This window comes from Schistosoma mansoni, chromosome 1 (assembly GCF_000237925.1).
Source record: "Schistosoma mansoni strain Puerto Rico chromosome 1, complete genome".
Classification (NCBI taxonomy): Eukaryota; Metazoa; Platyhelminthes; class Trematoda; order Strigeidida; family Schistosomatidae; genus Schistosoma; species Schistosoma mansoni.
In genome coordinates, this window is record NC_031495.1 from 9,439,565 (window position 1) to 9,465,599 (window position 26,035).

Consider the following 26,035-nt stretch of genomic DNA (forward strand, 5'->3'; position numbering starts at 1 on the left):
CCTCTCTCTCTCTCTCTCTCACTCTCTCTATCTATCTATCTATATATACATAAATATATAAATATAAATATAAATATAAATATATATATATATTTATATATATGACCGACTGCCTGACCGACTCTGACTGACTGTCTCTTCCAAACTCACGTATCCCAACTATCTCCAAGCTGAACGAACATCAAATCCCCTGAATAACCAGCCACACACTTATCACACACAATTCAGTGAAATTCAACTCACTTCATTCATGTACTATAGTACAGTGCAAAACAGACGGGATTTGAAATTACTGAGTCGATAACCGACTGGCATCACAAGATATCTGAATGTCATTGAATATTCGTTGGATCCACACTCGTGATGAGGATGGTTGAAGAGAACACATCAGGAAGGCAAGTATACACCAATTGTCTTGCACTCCATCAAGAAGAGTAGAACTGATGCGAATAATCGATCACGTCGGTGGGATGTAATGCCGACTAGTTGATGGATCAAGCACTATTCGTATTTGATCTGGTGCATAGTAATGTGCAGTGTAAAAATGCTTCTCGATGCTCGCATCACTGGGTAATCCTCTTGTACTTGAAACGGTCAGTCGATTCTCTCCAATTCCGATCTCATTATCTATGCGTTTGTTTGTTTGTCCGTTCGTTCGTTGAATTTTTCACTGATCCATTTATTTACTTGGTCACTTGTCTCAAACACTAGTTGTATAGTCAACTGGTTGCTTGATGGACAAGTAGTTAGTTGTTTATTTAGATAACTAGTTAGTTAGTTAGTTAGTTAGTTAGTAAGTAAGTAAGTTATTGAGTGGGCGAGTGAGTGAATGAGGCAGCATGGTTGGTTGTTCGCGAACACGGAAGCCTGGTATGCAACAATGGCACGCTGTTGTTTGACTGTATTTATAGGTTGAATCTGATGTACTGTGAGTCGTTGGACCGTAGTCAGTGTATGAGTTTTGGATGACTGTTGACTGTGGTTAGTTTGTGTTTGTTTGTGTTGTGTGTGCGTGTGCGTGTGTGTGCATGCGTGCATGTGTGTGCGCGTGTGAATGTTGAAGTGAGCGGTAGATTTGGTGGATGAGTGATTGGTGGAGAGTGGGTGGTTGAGTGTCTGGGAAGTTGAGTGATTGTTGATTGATTACTGATTGATTGAGAGACGTATGGATTAATGCGTGTGTGTGTGTGTGTGTGAATGTTGGTGGGTGGGTATGTGCACGTGGATGGATTGTGTGAAATGTGAAGTGTAATGAATAAATGTGGACCGAACATGTGGGGGTGTAGCTCAGTGGTAGAGCGCTCGCTTTGCATGCGAGAGGACCCGGGTTCGAAACCCGGCACTTCCAAATCGCGCTTGTGCGTCACTTTCCCCTCACGTCCCACTATCCACATCGTCGAACCACACTCATACACTGGCTCATAGCACACTGATACTCATTGGCAAATCCAATCACATCGCCTCGTCTCGTTCCACTCCTACACTTATTCTGCATCTTCAAAACTCAATCAATTCACCCACACTGAATCAGACACGTTGAATCCGAAAGCAAAACACCATGTCCAGCACTTCTACTCAGTTGTCTCATTCACACACAGTAGAGTTTGGTTTTCGCTGTTTCATTCAAATACAGTGTCTTATTCGCTCCTTCTCCATCACTCTCAATCTCAGTCTCTAACTCCCTCCCCCTCTCTCTCTCACTCTCTCACTCTCTCTATCTATCTATCTATATATACATAAATATATAAATATAAATATAAATATATATATATATATATTTATATATATGACCGACTGCCTGACCGACTCTGACTGACTGTCTCTTCCAAACTCACGTATCCCAACTATCTCCAAGCTGAACGAACATCAAATCCCCTGAATAACCAGCCACACACTTATCACACACAATTCAGTGAAATTCAACTCACTTCATTCATGTACTATAGTACAGTGCAAAACAGACGGGATTTGAAATTACTGAGTCGATAACCGACTGGCATCACAAGATATCTGAATGTCATTGAACATTCGTTGGATCCACACTCGTGATGAGGATGGTTGAAGAGAACACATCAGGAAGGCAAGTATACACCAATTGTCTTGCACTCCATCAAGAAGAGTAGAACTGATGCGAATAATCGATCACGTCGGTGGGATGTAATGCCGACTAGTTGATGGATCAAGCACTATTCGTATTTGATCTGGTGCATAGTAATGTGCAGTGTAAAAATGCTTCTCGATGCTCGCATCACTGGGTAATCCTCTTGTACTTGAAACGGTCAGTCGATTCTCTCCAATTCCGATCTCATTATCTATGCGTTTGTTTGTTTGTCCGTTCGTTCGTTGAATTTTTCACTGATCCATTTATTTACTTGGTCACTTGTCTCAAACACTAGTTGTATAGTCAACTGGTTGCTTGATGGACAAGTAGTTAGTTGTTTATTTAGATAACTAGTTAGTTAGTTAGTTAGTTAGTTAGTAAGTAAGTAAGTAAGTTATTGAGTGGGCGAGTGAGTGAATGAGGCAGCATGGTTGGTTGTTCGCGAACACGGAAGCCTGGTATGCAACAATGGCACGCTGTTGTTTGACTGTATTTATAGGTTGAATCTGATGTACTGTGAGTCGTTGGACCGTAGTCAGTGTATGAGTTTTGGATGACTGTTGACTGTGGTTAGTTTGTGTTTGTTTGTGTTGTGTGTGCGTGTGCGTGTGTGTGCATGCGTGCATGTGTGTGCGCGTGTGAATGTTGAAGTGAGCGGTAGATTTGGTGGATGAGTGATTGGTGGAGAGTGGGTGGTTGAGTGTCTGGGAAGTTGAGTGATTGTTGATTGATTACTGATTGATTGAGAGACGTATGGATTAATGCGTGTGTGTGTGTGTGTGTGTGAATGTTGGTGGGTGGGTATGTGCACGTGGATGGATTGTGTGAAATGTGAAGTGTAATGAATAAATGTGGACCGAACATGTGGGGGTGTAGCTCAGTGGTAGAGCGCTCGCTTTGCATGCGAGAGGACCCGGGTTCGAAACCCGGCACTTCCAAATCGCGCTTGTGCGTCACTTTCCCCTCACGTCCCACTATCCACATCGTCGAACCACACTCATACACTGGCTCATAGCACACTGATACTCATTGGCAAATCCAATCACATCGCCTCGTCTCGTTCCACTCCTACACTTATTCTGCATCTTCAAAACTCAATCAATTCACCCACACTGAATCAGACACGTTGAATCCGAAAGCAAAACACCATGTCCAGCACTTCTACTCAGTTGTCTCATTCACACACAGTAGAGTTTGGTTTTCGCTGTTTCATTCAAATACAGTGTCTTATTCGCTCCTTCTCCATCACTCTCAATCTCAGTCTCTAACTCCCTCCCCCTCTCTCTCTCACTCTCTCACTCTCTCTATCTATCTATCTATATATACATAAATATATAAATATAAATATAAATATATATATATATATATATTTATATATATGACCGACTGCCTGACCGACTCTGACTGACTGTCTCTTCCAAACTCACGTATCCCAACTATCTCCAAGCTGAACGAACATCAAATCCCCTGAATAACCAGCCACACACTTATCACACACAATTCAGTGAAATTCAACTCACTTCATTCATGTACTATAGTACAGTGCAAAACAGACGGGATTTGAAATTACTGAGTCGATAACCGACTGGCATCACAAGATATCTGAATGTCATTGAATATTCGTTGGATCCACACTCGTGATGAGGATGGTTGAAGAGAACACATCAGGAAGGCAAGTATACACCAATTGTCTTGCACTCCATCAAGAAGAGTAGAACTGATGCGAATAATCGATCACGTCGGTGGGATGTAATGCCGACTAGTTGATGGATCAAGCACTATTCGTATTTGATCTGGTGCATAGTAATGTGCAGTGTAAAAATGCTTCTCGATGCTCGCATCACTGGGTAATCCTCTTGTACTTGAAACGGTCAGTCGATTCTCTCCAATTCCGATCTCATTATCTATGCGTTTGTTTGTTTGTCCGTTCGTTCGTTGAATTTTTCACTGATCCATTTATTTACTTGGTCACTTGTCTCAAACACTAGTTGTATAGTCAACTGGTTGCTTGATGGACAAGTAGTTAGTTGTTTATTTAGATAACTAGTTAGTTAGTTAGTTAGTAAGTAAGTAAGTTATTGAGTGGGCGAGTGAGTGAATGAGGCAGCATGGTTGGTTGTTCGCGAACACGGAAGCCTGGTATGCAACAATGGCACGCTGTTGTTTGACTGTATTTATAGGTTGAATCTGATGTACTGTGAGTCGTTGGACCGTAGTCAGTGTATGAGTTTTGGATGACTGTTGACTGTGGTTAGTTTGTGTTTGTTTGTGTTGTGTGTGCGTGTGCGTGTGTGTGCATGCGTGCATGTGTGTGCGCGTGTGAATGTTGAAGTGAGCGGTAGATTTGGTGGATGAGTGATTGGTGGAGAGTGGGTGGTTGAGTGTCTGGGAAGTTGAGTGATTGTTGATTGATTACTGATTGATTGAGAGACGTATGGATTAATGCGTGTGTGTGTGTGTGTGTGTGAATGTTGGTGGGTGGGTATGTGCACGTGGATGGATTGTGTGAAATGTGAAGTGTAATGAATAAATGTGGACCGAACATGTGGGGGTGTAGCTCAGTGGTAGAGCGCTCGCTTTGCATGCGAGAGGACCCGGGTTCGAAACCCGGCACTTCCAAATCGCGCTTGTGCGTCACTTTTCCCTCACGTCCCACTATCCACATCGTCGAACCACACTCATACACTGGCTCATAGCACACTGATACTCATTGGCAAATCCAATCACATCGCCTCGTCTCGTTCCACTCCTACACTTATTCTGCATCTTCAAAACTCAATCAATTCACCCACACTGAATCAGACACGTTGAATCCGAAAGCAAAACACCATGTCCAGCACTTCTACTCAGTTGTCTCATTCACACACAGTAGAGTTTGGTTTTCGCTGTTTCATTCAAATACAGTGTCTTATTCGCTCCTTCTCCATCACTCTCAATCTCAGTCTCTAACTCCCTCCCCCTCTCTCTCTCACTCTCTCACTCTCTCTATCTATCTATCTATATATACATAAATATATAAATATAAATATAAATATATATATATATATATTTATATATATGACCGACTGCCTGACCGACTCTGACTGACTGTCTCTTCCAAACTCACGTATCCCAACTATCTCCAAGCTGAACGAACATCAAATCCCCTGAATAACCAGCCACACACTTATCACACACAATTCAGTGAAATTCAACTCACTTCATTCATGTACTATAGTACAGTGCAAAACAGACGGGATTTGAAATTACTGAGTCGATAACCGACTGGCATCACAAGATATCTGAATGTCATTGAATATTCGTTGGATCCACACTCGTGATGAGGATGGTTGAAGAGAACACATCAGGAAGGCAAGTATACACCAATTGTCTTGCACTCCATCAAGAAGAGTAGAACTGATGCGAATAATCGATCACGTCGGTGGGATGTAATGCCGACTAGTTGATGGATCAAGCACTATTCGTATTTGATCTGGTGCATAGTAATGTGCAGTGTAAAAATGCTTCTCGATGCTCGCATCACTGGGTAATCCTCTTGTACTTGAAACGGTCAGTCGATTCTCTCCAATTCCGATCTCATTATCTATGCGTTTGTTTGTTTGTCCGTTCGTTCGTTGAATTTTTCACTGATCCATTTATTTACTTGGTCACTTGTCTCAAACACTAGTTGTATAGTCAACTGGTTGCTTGATGGACAAGTAGTTAGTTGTTTATTTAGATAACTAGTTAGTTAGTTAGTTAGTTAGTTAGTTAGTAAGTAAGTAAGTTATTGAGTGGGCGAGTGAGTGAATGAGGCAGCATGGTTGGTTGTTCGCGAACACGGAAGCCTGGTATGCAACAATGGCACGCTGTTGTTTGACTGTATTTATAGGTTGAATCTGATGTACTGTGAGTCGTTGGACCGTAGTCAGTGTATGAGTTTTGGATGACTGTTGACTGTGGTTAGTTTGTGTTTGTTTGTGTTGTGTGTGCGTGTGCGTGTGTGTGCATGCGTGCATGTGTGTGCGCGTGTGAATGTTGAAGTGAGCGGTAGATTTGGTGGATGAGTGATTGGTGGAGAGTGGGTGGTTGAGTGTCTGGGAAGTTGAGTGATTGTTGATTGATTACTGATTGATTGAGAGACGTATGGATTAATGCGTGTGTGTGTGTGTGTGTGTGTGAATGTTGGTGGGTGGGTATGTGCACGTGGATGGATTGTGTGAAATGTGAAGTGTAATGAATAAATGTGGACCGAACATGTGGGGGTGTAGCTCAGTGGTAGAGCGCTCGCTTTGCATGCGAGAGGACCCGGGTTCGAAACCCGGCACTTCCAAATCGCGCTTGTGCGTCACTTTCCCCTCACGTCCCACTATCCACATCGTCGAACCACACTCATACACTGGCTCATAGCACACTGATACTCATTGGCAAATCCAATCACATCGCCTCGTCTCGTTCCACTCCTACACTTATTCTGCATCTTCAAAACTCAATCAATTCACCCACACTGAATCAGACACGTTGAATCCGAAAGCAAAACACCATGTCCAGCACTTCTACTCAGTTGTCTCATTCACACACAGTAGAGTTTGGTTTTCGCTGTTTCATTCAAATACAGTGTCTTATTCGCTCCTTCTCCATCACTCTCAATCTCAGTCTCTAACTCCCTCCCCCTCTCTCTCTCTCTCTCACTCTCTCTATCTATCTATCTATCTATACATAAATATATAAATATAAATATAAATATAAATATATATATATATTTATATATATGACCGACTGCCTGACCGACTCTGACTGACTGTCTCTTCCAAACTCACGTATCCCAACTATCTCCAAGCTGAACGAACATCAAATCCCCTGAATAACCAGCCACACACTTATCACACACAATTCAGTGAAATTCAACTCACTTCATTCATGTACTATAGTACAGTGCAAAACAGACGGGATTTGAAATTACTGAGTCGATAACCGACTGGCATCACAAGATATCTGAATGTCATTGAATATTCGTTGGATCCACACTCGTGATGAGGATGGTTGAAGAGAACACATCAGGAAGGCAAGTATACACCAATTGTCTTGCACTCCATCAAGAAGAGTAGAACTGATGCGAATAATCGATCACGTCGGTGGGATGTAATGCCGACTAGTTGATGGATCAAGCACTATTCGTATTTGATCTGGTGCATAGTAATGTGCAGTGTAAAAATGCTTCTCGATGCTCGCATCACTGGGTAATCCTCTTGTACTTGAAACGGTCAGTCGATTCTCTCCAATTCCGATCTCATTATCTATGCGTTTGTTTGTTTGTCCGTTCGTTCGTTGAATTTTTCACTGATCCATTTATTTACTTGGTCACTTGTCTCAAACACTAGTTGTATAGTCAACTGGTTGCTTGATGGACAAGTAGTTAGTTGTTTATTTAGATAACTAGTTAGTTAGTTAGTTAGTTAGTTAGTAAGTAAGTAAGTTATTGAGTGGGCGAGTGAGTGAATGAGGCAGCATGGTTGGTTGTTCGCGAACACGGAAGCCTGGTATGCAACAATGGCACGCTGTTGTTTGACTGTATTTATAGGTTGAATCTGATGTACTGTGAGTCGTTGGACCGTAGTCAGTGTATGAGTTTTGGATGACTGTTGACTGTGGTTAGTTTGTGTTTGTTTGTGTTGTGTGTGCGTGTGCGTGTGTGTGCATGCGTGCATGTGTGTGCGCGTGTGAATGTTGAAGTGAGCGGTAGATTTGGTGGATGAGTGATTGGTGGAGAGTGGGTGGTTGAGTGTCTGGGAAGTTGAGTGATTGTTGATTGATTACTGATTGATTGAGAGACGTATGGATTAATGCGTGTGTGTGTGTGTGTGTGAATGTTGGTGGGTGGGTATGTGCACGTGGATGGATTGTGTGAAATGTGAAGTGTAATGAATAAATGTGGGCCGAACATGTGGGGGTGTAGCTCAGTGGTAGAGCGCTCGCTTTGCATGCGAGAGGACCCGGGTTCGAAACCCGGCACTTCCAAATCGCGCTTGTGCGTCACTTTTCCCTCACGTCCCACTATCCACATCGTCGAACCACACTCATACACTGGCTCATAGCACACTGATACTCATTGGCAAATCCAATCACATCGCCTCGTCTCGTTCCACTCCTACACTTATTCTGCATCTTCAAAACTCAATCAATTCACCCACACTGAATCAGACACGTTGAATCCGAAAGCAAAACACCATGTCCAGCACTTCTACTCAGTTGTCTCATTCACACACAGTAGAGTTTGGTTTTCGCTGTTTCATTCAAATACAGTGTCTTATTCGCTCCTTCTCCATCACTCTCAATCTCAGTCTCTAACTCCCTCCCCCTCTCTCTCTCTCTCTCTCACTCTCTCTATCTATCTATCTATATATACATAAATATATAAATATAAATATAAATATATATATATATATATATATTTATATATATGACCGACTGCCTGACCGACTCTGACTGACTGTCTCTTCCAAACTCACGTATCCCAACTATCTCCAAGCTGAACGAACATCAAATCCCCTGAATAACCAGCCACACACTTATCACACACAATTCAGTGAAATTCAACTCACTTCATTCATGTACTATAGTACAGTGCAAAACAGACGGGATTTGAAATTACTGAGTCGATAACCGACTGGCATCACAAGATATCTGAATGTCATTGAATATTCGTTGGATCCACACTCGTGATGAGGATGGTTGAAGAGAACACATCAGGAAGGCAAGTATACACCAATTGTCTTGCACTCCATCAAGAAGAGTAGAACTGATGCGAATAATCGATCACGTCGGTGGGATGTAATGCCGACTAGTTGATGGATCAAGCACTATTCGTATTTGATCTGGTGCATAGTAATGTGCAGTGTAAAAATGCTTCTCGATGCTCGCATCACTGGGTAATCCTCTTGTACTTGAAACGGTCAGTCGATTCTCTCCAATTCCGATCTCATTATCTATGCGTTTGTTTGTTTGTCCGTTCGTTCGTTGAATTTTTCACTGATCCATTTATTTACTTGGTCACTTGTCTCAAACACTAGTTGTATAGTCAACTGGTTGCTTGATGGACAAGTAGTTAGTTGTTTATTTAGATAACTAGTTAGTTAGTTAGTTAGTAAGTAAGTAAGTTATTGAGTGGGCGAGTGAGTGAATGAGGCAGCATGGTTGGTTGTTCGCGAACACGGAAGCCTGGTATGCAACAATGGCACGCTGTTGTTTGACTGTATTTATAGGTTGAATCTGATGTACTGTGAGTCGTTGGACCGTAGTCAGTGTATGAGTTTTGGATGACTGTTGACTGTGGTTAGTTTGTGTTTGTTTGTGTTGTGTGTGCGTGTGCGTGTGTGTGCATGCGTGCATGTGTGTGCGCGTGTGAATGTTGAAGTGAGCGGTAGATTTGGTGGATGAGTGATTGGTGGAGAGTGGGTGGTTGAGTGTCTGGGAAGTTGAGTGATTGTTGATTGATTACTGATTGATTGAGAGACGTATGGATTAATGCGTGTGTGTGTGTGTGTGTGAATGTTGGTGGGTGGGTATGTGCACGTGGATGGATTGTGTGAAATGTGAAGTGTAATGAATAAATGTGGACCGAACATGTGGGGGTGTAGCTCAGTGGTAGAGCGCTCGCTTTGCATGCGAGAGGACCCGGGTTCGAAACCCGGCACTTCCAAATCGCGCTTGTGCGTCACTTTTCCCTCACGTCCCACTATCCACATCGTCGAACCACACTCATACACTGGCTCATAGCACACTGATACTCATTGGCAAATCCAATCACATCGCCTCGTCTCGTTCCACTCCTACACTTATTCTGCATCTTCAAAACTCAATCAATTCACCCACACTGAATCAGACACGTTGAATCCGAAAGCAAAACACCATGTCCAGCACTTCTACTCAGTTGTCTCATTCACACACAGTAGAGTTTGGTTTTCGCTGTTTCATTCAAATACAGTGTCTTATTCGCTCCTTCTCCATCACTCTCAATCTCAGTCTCTAACTCCCTCCCCCTCTCTCTCTCTCTCTCTCACTCTCTCTATCTATCTATCTATATATACATAAATATATAAATATAAATATAAATATATATATATATATATATTTATATATATGACCGACTGCCTGACCGACTCTGACTGACTGTCTCTTCCAAACTCACGTATCCCAACTATCTCCAAGCTGAACGAACATCAAATCCCCTGAATAACCAGCCACACACTTATCACACACAATTCAGTGAAATTCAACTCACTTCATTCATGTACTATAGTACAGTGCAAAACAGACGGGATTTGAAATTACTGAGTCGATAACCGACTGGCATCACAAGATATCTGAATGTCATTGAACATTCGTTGGATCCACACTCGTGATGAGGATGGTTGAAGAGAACACATCAGGAAGGCAAGTATACACCAATTGTCTTGCACTCCATCAAGAAGAGTAGAACTGATGCGAATAATCGATCACGTCGGTGGGATGTAATGCCGACTAGTTGATGGATCAAGCACTATTCGTATTTGATCTGGTGCATAGTAATGTGCAGTGTAAAAATGCTTCTCGATGCTCGCATCACTGGGTAATCCTCTTGTACTTGAAACGGTCAGTCGATTCTCTCCAATTCCGATCTCATTATCTATGCGTTTGTTTGTTTGTCCGTTCGTTCGTTGAATTTTTCACTGATCCATTTATTTACTTGGTCACTTGTCTCAAACACTAGTTGTATAGTCAACTGGTTGCTTGATGGACAAGTAGTTAGTTGTTTATTTAGATAACTAGTTAGTTAGTTAGTTAGTAAGTAAGTAAGTTATTGAGTGGGCGAGTGAGTGAATGAGGCAGCATGGTTGGTTGTTCGCGAACACGGAAGCCTGGTATGCAACAATGGCACGCTGTTGTTTGACTGTATTTATAGGTTGAATCTGATGTACTGTGAGTCGTTGGACCGTAGTCAGTGTATGAGTTTTGGATGACTGTTGACTGTGGTTAGTTTGTGTTTGTTTGTGTTGTGTGTGCGTGTGCGTGTGTGTGCATGCGTGCATGTGTGTGCGCGTGTGAATGTTGAAGTGAGCGGTAGATTTGGTGGATGAGTGATTGGTGGAGAGTGGGTGGTTGAGTGTCTGGGAAGTTGAGTGATTGTTGATTGATTACTGATTGATTGAGAGACGTATGGATTAATGTGTGTGTGTGTGTGTGTGAATGTTGGTGGGTGGGTATGTGCACGTGGATGGATTGTGTGAAATGTGAAGTGTAATGAATAAATGTGGACCGAACATGTGGGGGTGTAGCTCAGTGGTAGAGCGCTCGCTTTGCATGCGAGAGGACCCGGGTTCGAAACCCGGCACTTCCAAATCGCGCTTGTGCGTCACTTTTCCCTCACGTCCCACTATCCACATCGTCGAACCACACTCATACACTGGCTCATAGCACACTGATACTCATTGGCAAATCCAATCACATCGCCTCGTCTCGTTCCACTCCTACACTTATTCTGCATCTTCAAAACTCAATCAATTCACCCACACTGAATCAGACACGTTGAATCCGAAAGCAAAACACCATGTCCAGCACTTCTACTCAGTTGTCTCATTCACACACAGTAGAGTTTGGTTTTCGCTGTTTCATTCAAATACAGTGTCTTATTCGCTCCTTCTCCATCACTCTCAATCTCAGTCTCTAACTCCCTCCCCCTCTCTCTCTCACTCTCTCACTCTCTCTATCTATCTATCTATATATACATAAATATATAAATATAAATATAAATATATATATATATATATTTATATATATGACCGACTGCCTGACCGACTCTGACTGACTGTCTCTTCCAAACTCACGTATCCCAACTATCTCCAAGCTGAACGAACATCAAATCCCCTGAATAACCAGCCACACACTTATCACACACAATTCAGTGAAATTCAACTCACTTCATTCATGTACTATAGTACAGTGCAAAACAGACGGGATTTGAAATTACTGAGTCGATAACCGACTGGCATCACAAGATATCTGAATGTCATTGAATATTCGTTGGATCCACACTCGTGATGAGGATGGTTGAAGAGAACACATCAGGAAGGCAAGTATACACCAATTGTCTTGCACTCCATCAAGAAGAGTAGAACTGATGCGAATAATCGATCACGTCGGTGGGATGTAATGCCGACTAGTTGATGGATCAAGCACTATTCGTATTTGATCTGGTGCATAGTAATGTGCAGTGTAAAAATGCTTCTCGATGCTCGCATCACTGGGTAATCCTCTTGTACTTGAAACGGTCAGTCGATTCTCTCCAATTCCGATCTCATTATCTATGCGTTTGTTTGTTTGTCCGTTCGTTCGTTGAATTTTTCACTGATCCATTTATTTACTTGGTCACTTGTCTCAAACACTAGTTGTATAGTCAACTGGTTGCTTGATGGACAAGTAGTTAGTTGTTTATTTAGATAACTAGTTAGTTAGTTAGTTAGTTAGTAAGTAAGTAAGTAAGTAAGTAAGTTATTGAGTGGGCGAGTGAGTGAATGAGGCAGCATGGTTGGTTGTTCGCGAACACGGAAGCCTGGTATGCAACAATGGCACGCTGTTGTTTGACTGTATTTATAGGTTGAATCTGATGTACTGTGAGTCGTTGGACCGTAGTCAGTGTATGAGTTTTGGATGACTGTTGACTGTGGTTAGTTTGTGTTTGTTTGTGTTGTGTGTGCGTGTGCGTGTGTGTGCATGCGTGCATGTGTGTGCGCGTGTGAATGTTGAAGTGAGCGGTAGATTTGGTGGATGAGTGATTGGTGGAGAGTGGGTGGTTGAGTGTCTGGGAAGTTGAGTGATTGTTGATTGATTACTGATTGATTGAGAGACGTATGGATTAATGCGTGTGTGTGTGTGTGTGTGAATGTTGGTGGGTGGGTATGTGCACGTGGATGGATTGTGTGAAATGTGAAGTGTAATGAATAAATGTGGACCGAACATGTGGGGGTGTAGCTCAGTGGTAGAGCGCTCGCTTTGCATGCGAGAGGACCCGGGTTCGAAACCCGGCACTTCCAAATCGCGCTTGTGCGTCACTTTCCCCTCACGTCCCACTATCCACATCGTCGAACCACACTCATACACTGGCTCATAGCACACTGATACTCATTGGCAAATCCAATCACATCGCCTCGTCTCGTTCCACTCCTACACTTATTCTGCATCTTCAAAACTCAATCAATTCACCCACACTGAATCAGACACGTTGAATCCGAAAGCAAAACACCATGTCCAGCACTTCTACTCAGTTGTCTCATTCACACACAGTAGAGTTTGGTTTTCGCTGTTTCATTCAAATACAGTGTCTTATTCGCTCCTTCTCCATCACTCTCAATCTCAGTCTCTAACTCCCTCCCCCTCTCTCTCTCTCTCTCTCACTCTCTCTATCTATCTATACATAAATATATAAATATAAATATAAATATAAATATATATATATATTTATATATATGACCGACTGCCTGACCGACTCTGACTGACTGTCTCTTCCAAACTCACGTATCCCAACTATCTCCAAGCTGAACGAACATCAAATCCCCTGAATAACCAGCCACACACTTATCACACACAATTCAGTGAAATTCAACTCACTTCATTCATGTACTATAGTACAGTGCAAAACAGACGGGATTTGAAATTACTGAGTCGATAACCGACTGGCATCACAAGATATCTGAATGTCATTGAATATTCGTTGGATCCACACTCGTGATGAGGATGGTTGAAGAGAACACATCAGGAAGGCAAGTATACACCAATTGTCTTGCACTCCATCAAGAAGAGTAGAACTGATGCGAATAATCGATCACGTCGGTGGGATGTAATGCCGACTAGTTGATGGATCAAGCACTATTCGTATTTGATCTGGTGCATAGTAATGTGCAGTGTAAAAATGCTTCTCGATGCTCGCATCACTGGGTAATCCTCTTGTACTTGAAACGGTCAGTCGATTCTCTCCAATTCCGATCTCATTATCTATGCGTTTGTTTGTTTGTCCGTTCGTTCGTTGAATTTTTCACTGATCCATTTATTTACTTGGTCACTTGTCTCAAACACTAGTTGTATAGTCAACTGGTTGCTTGATGGACAAGTAGTTAGTTGTTTATTTAGATAACTAGTTAGTTAGTTAGTTAGTTAGTTAGTTAGTAAGTAAGTAAGTAAGTTATTGAGTGGGCGAGTGAGTGAATGAGGCAGCATGGTTGGTTGTTCGCGAACACGGAAGCCTGGTATGCAACAATGGCACGCTGTTGTTTGACTGTATTTATAGGTTGAATCTGATGTACTGTGAGTCGTTGGACCGTAGTCAGTGTATGAGTTTTGGATGACTGTTGACTGTGGTTAGTTTGTGTTTGTTTGTGTTGTGTGTGCGTGTGCGTGTGTGTGCATGCGTGCATGTGTGTGCGCGTGTGAATGTTGAAGTGAGCGGTAGATTTGGTGGATGAGTGATTGGTGGAGAGTGGGTGGTTGAGTGTCTGGGAAGTTGAGTGATTGTTGATTGATTACTGATTGATTGAGAGACGTATGGATTAATGCGTGTGTGTGTGTGTGTGTGAATGTTGGTGGGTGGGTATGTGCACGTGGATGGATTGTGTGAAATGTGAAGTGTAATGAATAAATGTGGACCGAACATGTGGGGGTGTAGCTCAGTGGTAGAGCGCTCGCTTTGCATGCGAGAGGACCCGGGTTCGAAACCCGGCACTTCCAAATCGCGCTTGTGCGTCACTTTTCCCTCACGTCCCACTATCCACATCGTCGAACCACACTCATACACTGGCTCATAGCACACTGATACTCATTGGCAAATCCAATCACATCGCCTCGTCTCGTTCCACTCCTACACTTATTCTGCATCTTCAAAACTCAATCAATTCACCCACACTGAATCAGACACGTTGAATCCGAAAGCAAAACACCATGTCCAGCACTTCTACTCAGTTGTCTCATTCACACACAGTAGAGTTTGGTTTTCGCTGTTTCATTCAAATACAGTGTCTTATTCGCTCCTTCTCCATCACTCTCAATCTCAGTCTCTAACTCCCTCCCCCTCTCTCTCTCTCTCACTCTCTCTATCTATCTATCTATATATACATAAATATATAAATATAAATATAAATATATATATATATATATTTATATATATGACCGACTGCCTGACCGACTCTGACTGACTGTCTCTTCCAAACTCACGTATCCCAACTATCTCCAAGCTGAACGAACATCAAATCCCCTGAATAACCAGCCACACACTTATCACACACAATTCAGTGAAATTCAACTCACTTCATTCATGTACTATAGTACAGTGCAAAACAGACGGGATTTGAAATTACTGAGTCGATAACCGACTGGCATCACAAGATATCTGAATGTCATTGAATATTCGTTGGATCCACACTCGTGATGAGGATGGTTGAAGAGAACACATCAGGAAGGCAAGTATACACCAATTGTCTTGCACTCCATCAAGAAGAGTAGAACTGATGCGAATAATCGATCACGTCGGTGGGATGTAATGCCGACTAGTTGATGGATCAAGCACTATTCGTATTTGATCTGGTGCATAGTAATGTGCAGTGTAAAAATGCTTCTCGATGCTCGCATCACTGGGTAATCCTCTTGTACTTGAAACGGTCAGTCGATTCTCTCCAATTCCGATCTCATTATCTATGCGTTTGTTTGTTTGTCCGTTCGTTCGTTGAATTTTTCACTGATCCATTTATTTACTTGGTCACTTGTCTCAAACACTAGTTGTATAGTCAACTGGTTGCTTGATGGACAAGTAGTTAGTTGTTTATTTAGATAACTAGTTAGTTAGTTAGTTAGTTAGTTAGTTAGTAAGTAAGTAAGTTATTGAGTGGGCGAGTGAGTGAATGAGGCAGCATGGTTGGTTGTTCGCGAACACGGTATGCAACAATGGCACGCTGTTGTTTGACTGTATTTATAGGTTGAATCTGATGTACTGTGAGTCGTTGGACCGTAGTCAGTGTATGAGTTTTGGATGACTGTTGACTGTGGTTAGTTTGTGTTTGTTTGTGTTGTGTGTGCGTGTGCGTGTGTGTGCATGCGTGCATGTGTGTGCGCGTGTGAATGTTGAAGTGAGCGGTAGATTTGGTGGATGAGTGATTGGTGGAGAGTGGGTGGTTGAGTGTCTGGGAAGTTGAGTGATTGTTGATTGATTACTGATTGATTGAGAGACGTATGGATTAATGCGTGTGTGTGTGTGTGTGTGAATGTTGGTGGGTGGGTATGTGCACGTGGATGGATTGTGTGAAATGTGAAGTGTAATGAATAAATGTGGACCGAACATGTGGGGGTGTAGCTCAGTGGTAGAGCGCTCGCTTTGCATGCGAGAGGACCCGGGTTCGAAACCCGGCACTTCCAAATCGCGCTTGTGCGTCACTTTTCCCTCACGTCCCACTATCCACATCGTCGAACCACACTCATACACTGGCTCATAGCACACTGATACTCATTGGCAAATCCAATCACATCGCCTCGTCTCGTTCCACTCCTACACTTATTCTGCATCTTCAAAACTCAATCAATTCACCCACACTGAATCAGACACGTTGAATCCGAAAGCAAAACACCATGTCCAGCACTTCTACTCAGTTGTCTCATTCACACACAGTAGAGTTTGGTTTTCGCTGTTTCATTCAAATACAGTGTCTTATTCGCTCCTTCTCCATCACTCTCAATCTCAGTCTCTAACTCCCTCCCCCTCTCTCTCTCTCTCACTCTCTCTATCTATCTATCTATATATACATAAATATATAAATATAAATATAAATATATATATATATATATATTTATATATATGACCGACTGCCTGACCGACTCTGACTGACTGTCTCTTCCAAACTCACGTATCCCAACTATCTCCAAGCTGAACGAACATCAAATCCCCTGAATAACCAGCCACACACTTATCACACACAATTCAGTGAAATTCAACTCACTTCATTCATGTACTATAGTACAGTGCAAAACAGACGGGATTTGAAATTACTGAGTCGATAACCGACTGGCATCACAAGATATCTGAATGTCATTGAATATTCGTTGGATCCACACTCGTGATGAGGATGGTTGAAGAGAACACATCAGGAAGGCAAGTATACACCAATTGTCTTGCACTCCATCAAGAAGAGTAGAACTGATGCGAATAATCGATCACGTCGGTGGGATGTAATGCCGACTAGTTGATGGATCAAGCACTATTCGTATTTGATCTGGTGCATAGTAATGTGCAGTGTAAAAATGCTTCTCGATGCTCGCATCACTGGGTAATCCTCTTGTACTTGAAACGGTCAGTCGATTCTCTCCAATTCCGATCTCATTATCTATGCGTTTGTTTGTTTGTCCGTTCGTTCGTTGAATTTTTCACTGATCCATTTATTTACTTGGTCACTTGTCTCAAACACTAGTTGTATAGTCAACTGGTTGCTTGATGGACAAGTAGTTAGTTGTTTATTTAGATAACTAGTTAGTTAGTTAGTTAGTTAGTTAGTTAGTTAGTAAGTAAGTAAGTAAGTTATTGAGTGGGCGAGTGAGTGAATGAGGCAGCATGGTTGGTTGTTCGCGAACACGGAAGCCTGGTATGCAACAATGGCACGCTGTTGTTTGACTGTATTTATAGGTTGAATCTGATGTACTGTGAGTCGTTGGACCGTAGTCAGTGTATGAGTTTTGGATGACTGTTGACTGTGGTTAGTTTGTGTTTGTTTGTGTTGTGTGTGCGTGTGCGTGTGTGTGCATGCGTGCATGTGTGTGCGCGTGTGAATGTTGAAGTGAGCGGTAGATTTGGTGGATGAGTGATTGGTGGAGAGTGGGTGGTTGAGTGTCTGGGAAGTTGAGTGATTGTTGATTGATTACTGATTGATTGAGAGACGTATGGATTAATGCGTGTGTGTGTGTGTGTGTGAATGTTGGTGGGTGGGTATGTGCACGTGGATGGATTGTGTGAAATGTGAAGTGTAATGAATAAATGTGGACCGAACATGTGGGGGTGTAGCTCAGTGGTAGAGCGCTCGCTTTGCATGCGAGAGGACCCGGGTTCGAAACCCGGCACTTCCAAATCGCGCTTGTGCGTCACTTTTCCCTCACGTCCCACTATCCACATCGTCGAACCACACTCATACACTGGCTCATAGCACACTGATACTCATTGGCAAATCCAATCACATCGCCTCGTCTCGTTCCACTCCTACACTTATTCTGCATCTTCAAAACTCAATCAATTCACCCACACTGAATCAGACACGTTGAATCCGAAAGCAAAACACCATGTCCAGCACTTCTACTCAGTTGTCTCATTCACACACAGTAGAGTTTGGTTTTCGCTGTTTCATTCAAATACAGTGTCTTATTCGCTCCTTCTCCATCACTCTCAATCTCAGTCTCTAACTCCCTCCCCCTCTCTCTCTCTCTCACTCTCTCTATCTATCTATCTATATATACATAAATATATAAATATAAATATAAATATATATATATATATATTTATATATATGACCGACTGCCTGACCGACTCTGACTGACTGTCTCTTCCAAACTCACGTATCCCAACTATCTCCAAGCTGAACGAACATCAAATCCCCTGAATAACCAGCCACACACTTATCACACACAATTCAGTGAAATTCAACTCACTTCATTCATGTACTATAGTACAGTGCAAAACAGACGGGATTTGAAATTACTGAGTCGATAACCGACTGGCATCACAAGATATCTGAATGTCATTGAATATTCGTTGGATCCACACTCGTGATGAGGATGGTTGAAGAGAACACATCAGGAAGGCAAGTATACACCAATTGTCTTGCACTCCATCAAGAAGAGTAGAACTGATGCGAATAATCGATCACGTCGGTGGGATGTAATGCCGACTAGTTGATGGATCAAGCACTATTCGTATTTGATCTGGTGCATAGTAATGTGCAGTATAAAAATGATTTTCGCTGCTCGCCTCACCGCAAACTGCAAACGTCAGTTACCATAAATTTCTCTCCGAACCCTATCACATATCGTCCAATACAAGTGGAGTTTAGAGATCAATTAAAGTCACGTGATATTTCAAACAATAACACAATCACCAGTAGCATCGCGATTGTATGTGCTGCTCGCACAATACCACCATCCAACTCCCATGTCGTCCGCCTACATAGAATCAAACTCATGCGGACAAACTCTTACCTACCCCATCACATACCGTCCAATACAAGTGGAGATTAGAGATCAATTCAAGTCACCTTCACATTTCAAACCACTCCACTACTTCCATGCCCACATTTTAAATACATACATATATATATGTATATATATACATATGTACGTGTGTGTATGTGTGTGTGTGTGTGCAGATGATATGCTCAGTGTGAAATTGTCGTCTCCTATAAAACAAACTGAACGAACTCCTCCTTCGTACAGTCAACACAATCATCTCACGGATATATTTCAGAGCACTCACGATTACAGAACACTGCGTTTAGCTCTACATTTTCCGAAAATTCTCATACATTCTTCAAAATATTACTATCATTACTTTCGTTACTATCACTATTGCTATTACCATTACCATCACTATCACCATTAATATTACGATTACTATTATGATTATCATCATTATCCTCATCATCACAATAGGCGCCATCATCTCTGTTCAACTGATTCCATGCACTGATAGGATATTGATGGACGATGGTGATTAGCATTTATGGGATAGATAACTGATTGGCATCACATGGTATTCAGATATCATCGACTATTGAGTGCATCTACACTGTTGAGGATTTCCACTGGATAACATTCATCAGGAAGACAAGAATTCATCAATGGTCTTGTACTCTATCAAGAAGAGTGAAGTTGGTACAACTAATCGATCACGTCGATGGGAAATAATGCCATCTCCTTGATAGATCAATCGACATCCACATCTGAGTTAGTGCTTGTAATGTACAGCGTGAAGCTCCGCGATACTCACATCACTGAGTAGTCCTGTTTTTGTCGAAGCAGTCAGTTGCTTCAACAATCACACGTCCACTGAAAGTGTTGCTGTGAAACACTGAATACTTGCTTGATTGGGTGGTCATCGGATGAAGATGTATGAGTTAGCGTTAATGTATGCACAGTGTGTCGTGGCTTCTATCTCAAATAAATTTACCAATTCTCTCACTTCTCCTGATCACCAGCATCGTTCTCTAATTGATAATCCGATACAATTGCGTAAGTTGCTGTCAGACCAAGTGAACCAGGTTTCATTAAGCAGTATGGAAGTGTGAACTGGCAACGTAGAGTGACAGTCGGACAAAATAGCATGCGGAAAGCAGTCAAATGTGTACGCATCATCATTTACACAATTGAATCTTCCGGAGCTCGTCGATACATGTACAACGGGAGTGTGAAGACTAAACACCGATTTTCATACACCTTCAGTGGTCGAATGAAGTTGGCATTTGATTGATGAGATTTTTGGACAACTCACTCGATCGTGAACTTCATTGGGTACCAACGTGTTTCGGTAAATAGGATGTTTCTGGTGAGTGGAATGCAGTTGAACTCATGGTGATGCATGGCAAGATAGGTGGAGATTGTTTAAACTGACCAGGTAGAGTGGAACAGAAACCATAATCCATCCATGTTCACAATGCATATTTAGGATGGATTGGTTGACCAGGTATTGTGCATGCCGTTCTGTGTTCCGATTGTCATTTGGAGCACACTCAGCTGGCGATGTAGATGATATGTTTGTCTGTAGTGAATTAAGGGTGATAGTACTCAAGCGATATCGAGGTCAATGGTTTGTTGAGTTTGTAAGTTGGTTAAGATGTGGTGTGATTCGTTGTAACGTTGTCTGTGTATGGGTTGTGGGAGGTGGATGTGTTGTTGTTGAATTGTGTGTGTGTGTGTGTGTGTGGTTTGTTTCAGTGTGGTTTGATGATGTATAGGAGAATGGGAAAGAGCGGCCACATTGTTGGGGGTGTAGCTCAGTGGTAGAGCGCTCGCTTAGCATGCGAGAGGGCCCGGGATCGATGCCCGGCACCTCCACACTGCAACAGACAGTTGCCATACTTCTCTCTCCAAACAAACTCACCACTCCCATCCACATACTCACTCGAATCACTCTCCACATTCAAACACTGACAGACACAACCAGAGATGTTCAATCCGAAAACGTGATATTTCAAACAATAACACAATCACCAGTAGCATCGCGATTGTATGTGCTGCTCGCACAATACCACCATCCAACTCCCATGTCGTCCGCCTACATAGAATCAAACTCATGCGGACAAACTCTTACCTACCCCATCACATACCGTCCAATACAAGTGGAGATTAGAGATCAATTCAAGTCACCTTCACATTTCAAACCACTCCACTACTTCCATGCCCACATTTTAAATACATACATATATATATGTATATATATACATATGTACGTGTGTGTATGTGTGTGTGTGTGCAGATGATATGCTCAGTGTGAAATTGTCGTCTCCTATAAAACAAACTGAACGAACTCCTCCTTCGTACAGTCAACACAATCATCTCACGGATATATTTCAGAGCACTCACGATTACAGAACACTGCGTTTAGCTCTACATTTTCCGAAAATTCTCATACATTCTTCAAAATATTACTATCATTACTTTCGTTACTATCACTATTGCTATTACCATTACCATCACTATCACCATTAATATTACGATTACTATTATGATTATCATCATTATCCTCATCATCACAATAGGCGCCATCATCTCTGTTCAACTGATTCCATAGGCGCCATCATCTCTGTTCAACTGATTCCATGCACTGATAGGATATTGATGGACGATGGTGATTAGCATTTATGGGATAGATAACTGATTGGCATCACATGGTATTCAGATATCATCGACTATTGAGTGCATCTACACTGTTGAGGATTTCCACTGGATAACATTCATCAGGAAGACAAGAATTCATCAATGGTCTTGTACTCTATCAAGAAGAGTGAAGTTGGTACAACTAATCGATCACGTCGATGGGAAATAATGCCATCTCCTTGATAGATCAATCGACATCCACATCTGAGTTAGTGCTTGTAATGTACAGCGTGAAGCTCCGCGATACTCACATCACTGAGTAGTCCTGTTTTTGTCGAAGCAGTCAGTTGCTTCAACAATCACACGTCCACTGAAAGTGTTGCTGTGAAACACTGAATACTTGCTTGATTGGGTGGTCATCGGATGAAGATGTATGAGTTAGCGTTAATGTATGCACAGTGTGTCGTGGCTTCTATCTCAAATAAATTTACCAATTCTCTCACTTCTCCTGATCACCAGCATCGTTCTCTAATTGATAATCCGATACAATTGCGTAAGTTGCTGTCAGACCAAGTGAACCAGGTTTCATTAAGCAGTATGGAAGTGTGAACTGGCAACGTAGAGTGACAGTCGGACAAAATAGCATGCGGAAAGCAGTCAAATGTGTACGCATCATCATTTACACAATTGAATCTTCCGGAGCTCGTCGATACATGTACAACGGGAGTGTGAAGACTAAACACCGATTTTCATACACCTTCAGTGGTCGAATGAAGTTGGCATTTGATTGATGAGATTTTTGGACAACTCACTCGATCGTGAACTTCATTGGGTACCAACGTGTTTCGGTAAATAGGATGTTTCTGGTGAGTGGAATGCAGTTGAACTCATGGTGATGCATGGCAAGATAGGTGGAGATTGTTTAAACTGACCAGGTAGAGTGGAACAGAAACCATAATCCATCCATGTTCACAATGCATATTTAGGATGGATTGGTTGACCAGGTATTGTGCATGCCGTTCTGTGTTCCGATTGTCATTTGGAGCACACTCAGCTGGCGATGTAGATGATATGTTTGTCTGTAGTGAATTAAGGGTGATAGTACTCAAGCGATATCGAGGTCAATGGTTTGTTGAGTTTGTAAGTTGGTTAAGATGTGGTGTGATTCGTTGTAACGTTGTCTGTGTATGGGTTGTGGGAAGTGGATGTGTTGTTGTTGAATTGTGTGTGTGTGTGTGTGTGGTTTGTTTCAGTGTGGTTTGATGATGTATAGGAGAATGGGAAAGAGCGGCCACATTGTTGGGGGTGTAGCTCAGTGGTAGAGCGCTCGCTTAGCATGCGAGAGGGCCCGGGATCGATGCCCGGCACCTCCACACTGCAACAGACAGTTGCCATACTTCTCTCTCCAAACAAACTCACCACTCCCATCCACATACTCACTCGAATCACTCTCCACATTCAAACACTGACAGACACAACCAGAGATGTTCAATCCGAAAACGTGATATTTCAAACAATAACACAATCACCAGTAGCATCGCGATTGTATGTGCTGCTCGCACAATACCACCATCCAACTCCCATGTCGTCCGCCTACATAGAATCAAACTCATGCGGACAAACTCTTACCTACCCCATCACATACCGTCCAATACAAGTGGAGATTAGAGATCAATTCAAGTCACCTTCACATTTCAAACCACTCCACTACTTCCATGCCCACATTTTAAATACATACATATATATATGTATATATATACATATGTACGTGTGTGTATGTGTGTGTGTGTGCAGATGATATGCTCAGTGTGAAATTGTCGTCTCCTATAAAACAAACTGAACGAACTCCTCCTTCGTACAGTCAACACAATCATCTCACGGATATATTTCAGAGCACTCACGATTACAGAACACTGCGTTTAGCTCTACATTTTCCGAAAATTCTCATACATTCTTCAAAATATTACTATCATTACTTTCGTTACTATCACTATTGCTATTACCATTACCATCACTATCACCATTAATATTAGGATTACTATTATGATTATCATCATTATCCTCATCATCACAATAGGCGCCATCATCTCTGTTCAACTGATTCCATGCACTGATAGGATATTGATGGACGATGGTGATTAGCATTTATGGGATAGATAACTGATTGGCATCACATGGTATTCAGATATCATCGACTATTGAGTGCATCTACACTGTTGAGGATTTCCACTGGATAACATTCATCAGGAAGACAAGAATTCATCAATGGTCTTGTACTCTATCAAGAAGAGTGAAGTTGGTACAACTAATCGATCACGTCGATGGGAAATAATGCCATCTCCTTGATAGATCAATCGACATCCACATCTGAGTTAGTGCTTGTAATGTACAGCGTGAAGCTCCGCGATACTCACATCACTGAGTAGTCCTGTTTTTGTCGAAGCAGTCAGTTGCTTCAACAATCACACGTCCACTGAAAGTGTTGCTGTGAAACACTGAATACTTGCTTGATTGGGTGGTCATCGGATGAAGATGTATGAGTTAGCGTTAATGTATGCACAGTGTGTCGTGGCTTCTATCTCAAATAAATTTACCAATTCTCTCACTTCTCCTGATCACCAGCATCGTTCTCTAATTGATAATCCGATACAATTGCGTAAGTTGCTGTCAGACCAAGTGAACCAGGTTTCATTAAGCAGTATGGAAGTGTGAACTGGCAACGTAGAGTGACAGTCGGACAAAATAGCATGCGGAAAGCAGTCAAATGTGTACGCATCATCATTTACACAATTGAATCTTCCGGAGCTCGTCGATACATGTACAACGGGAGTGTGAAGACTAAACACCGATTTTCATACACCTTCAGTGGTCGAATGAAGTTGGCATTTGATTGATGAGATTTTTGGACAACTCACTCGATCGTGAACTTCATTGGGTACCAACGTGTTTCGGTAAATAGGATGTTTCTGGTGAGTGGAATGCAGTTGAACTCATGGTGATGCATGGCAAGATAGGTGGAGATTGTTTAAACTGACCAGGTAGAGTGGAACAGAAACCATAATCCATCCATGTTCACAATGCATATTTAGGATGGATTGGTTGACCAGGTATTGTGCATGCCGTTCTGTGTTCCGATTGTCATTTGGAGCACACTCAGCTGGCGATGTAGATGATATGTTTGTCTGTAGTGAATTAAGGGTGATAGTACTCAAGCGATATCGAGGTCAATGGTTTGTTGAGTTTGTAAGTTGGTTAAGATGTGGTGTGATTCGTTGTAACGTTGTCTGTGTATGGGTTGTGGGAAGTGGATGTGTTGTTGTTGAATTGTGTGTGTGTGTGTGTGTGTGGTTTGTTTCAGTGTGGTTTGATGATGTATAGGAGAATGGGAAAGAGCGGCCACATTGTTGGGGGTGTAGCTCAGTGGTAGAGCGCTCGCTTAGCATGCGAGAGGGCCCGGGATCGATGCCCGGCACCTCCACACTGCAACAGACAGTTGCCATACTTTTCTCTCCAAACAAACTCACCACTCCCATCCACATACTCACTCGAATCACTCTCCACATTCAAACACTGACAGACACAACCAGAGATGTTCAATCCGAAAACGTGATATTTCAAACAATAACACAATCACCAGTAGCATCGCGATTGTATGTGCTGCTCGCACAATACCACCATCCAACTCCCATGTCGTCCGCCTACATAGAATCAAACTCATGCGGACAAACTCTTACCTACCCCATCACATACCGTCCAATACAAGTGGAGATTAGAGATCAATTCAAGTCACCTTCACATTTCAAACCACTCCACTACTTCCATGCCCACATTTTAAATACATACATATATATATGTATATATATACATATGTACGTGTGTGTATGTGTGTGTGTGTGTGTGCAGATGATATGCTCAGTGTGAAATTGTCGTCTCCTATAAAACAAACTGAACGAACTCCTCCTTCGTACAGTCAACACAATCATCTCACGGATATATTTCAGAGCACTCACGATTACAGAACACTGCGTTTAGCTCTACATTTTCTGAAATTTCTTATACATTTTTCAGTTGAATAATTTTATTTTTGCTTTT

The 26,035-nt window shown here is 42.2% G+C and overlaps 2 protein-coding genes and 1 non-coding gene across 3 annotated transcripts; all 3 read left to right on the forward strand.

Moving 5' to 3' along the window:
* The first annotated feature begins 18,136 nt into the window (after positions 1 to 18,136).
* On the forward strand, positions 18,137 to 18,207 carry Smp_tRNA_01215_Ala_TGC.1.1. The gene has a single exon. It is a non-coding gene (tRNA).
* A 4,723-nt stretch (positions 18,208 to 22,930) lies between these two features.
* On the forward strand, positions 22,931 to 23,206 carry Smp_200470 (uncharacterized protein; the record flags this gene model as incomplete). The annotated part of the gene is made up of 1 exon (XM_018793179.1): positions 22,931 to 23,206. The coding sequence occupies one exon, from the start codon at positions 22,931 to 22,933 to the stop codon at positions 23,204 to 23,206; it is 276 nt and encodes a 91-aa protein (XP_018647717.1).
* A 2,178-nt stretch (positions 23,207 to 25,384) lies between these two features.
* Positions 25,385 to 25,864, forward strand: Smp_200480 (uncharacterized protein; the record flags this gene model as incomplete). The annotated part of the gene is made up of 1 exon (XM_018793180.1): positions 25,385 to 25,864. One exon carries the CDS (start codon positions 25,385 to 25,387, stop codon positions 25,862 to 25,864), a length of 480 nt encoding a protein of 159 aa, XP_018647718.1.
* Between the last annotated feature and the right edge of the window lie 171 nt (positions 25,865 to 26,035).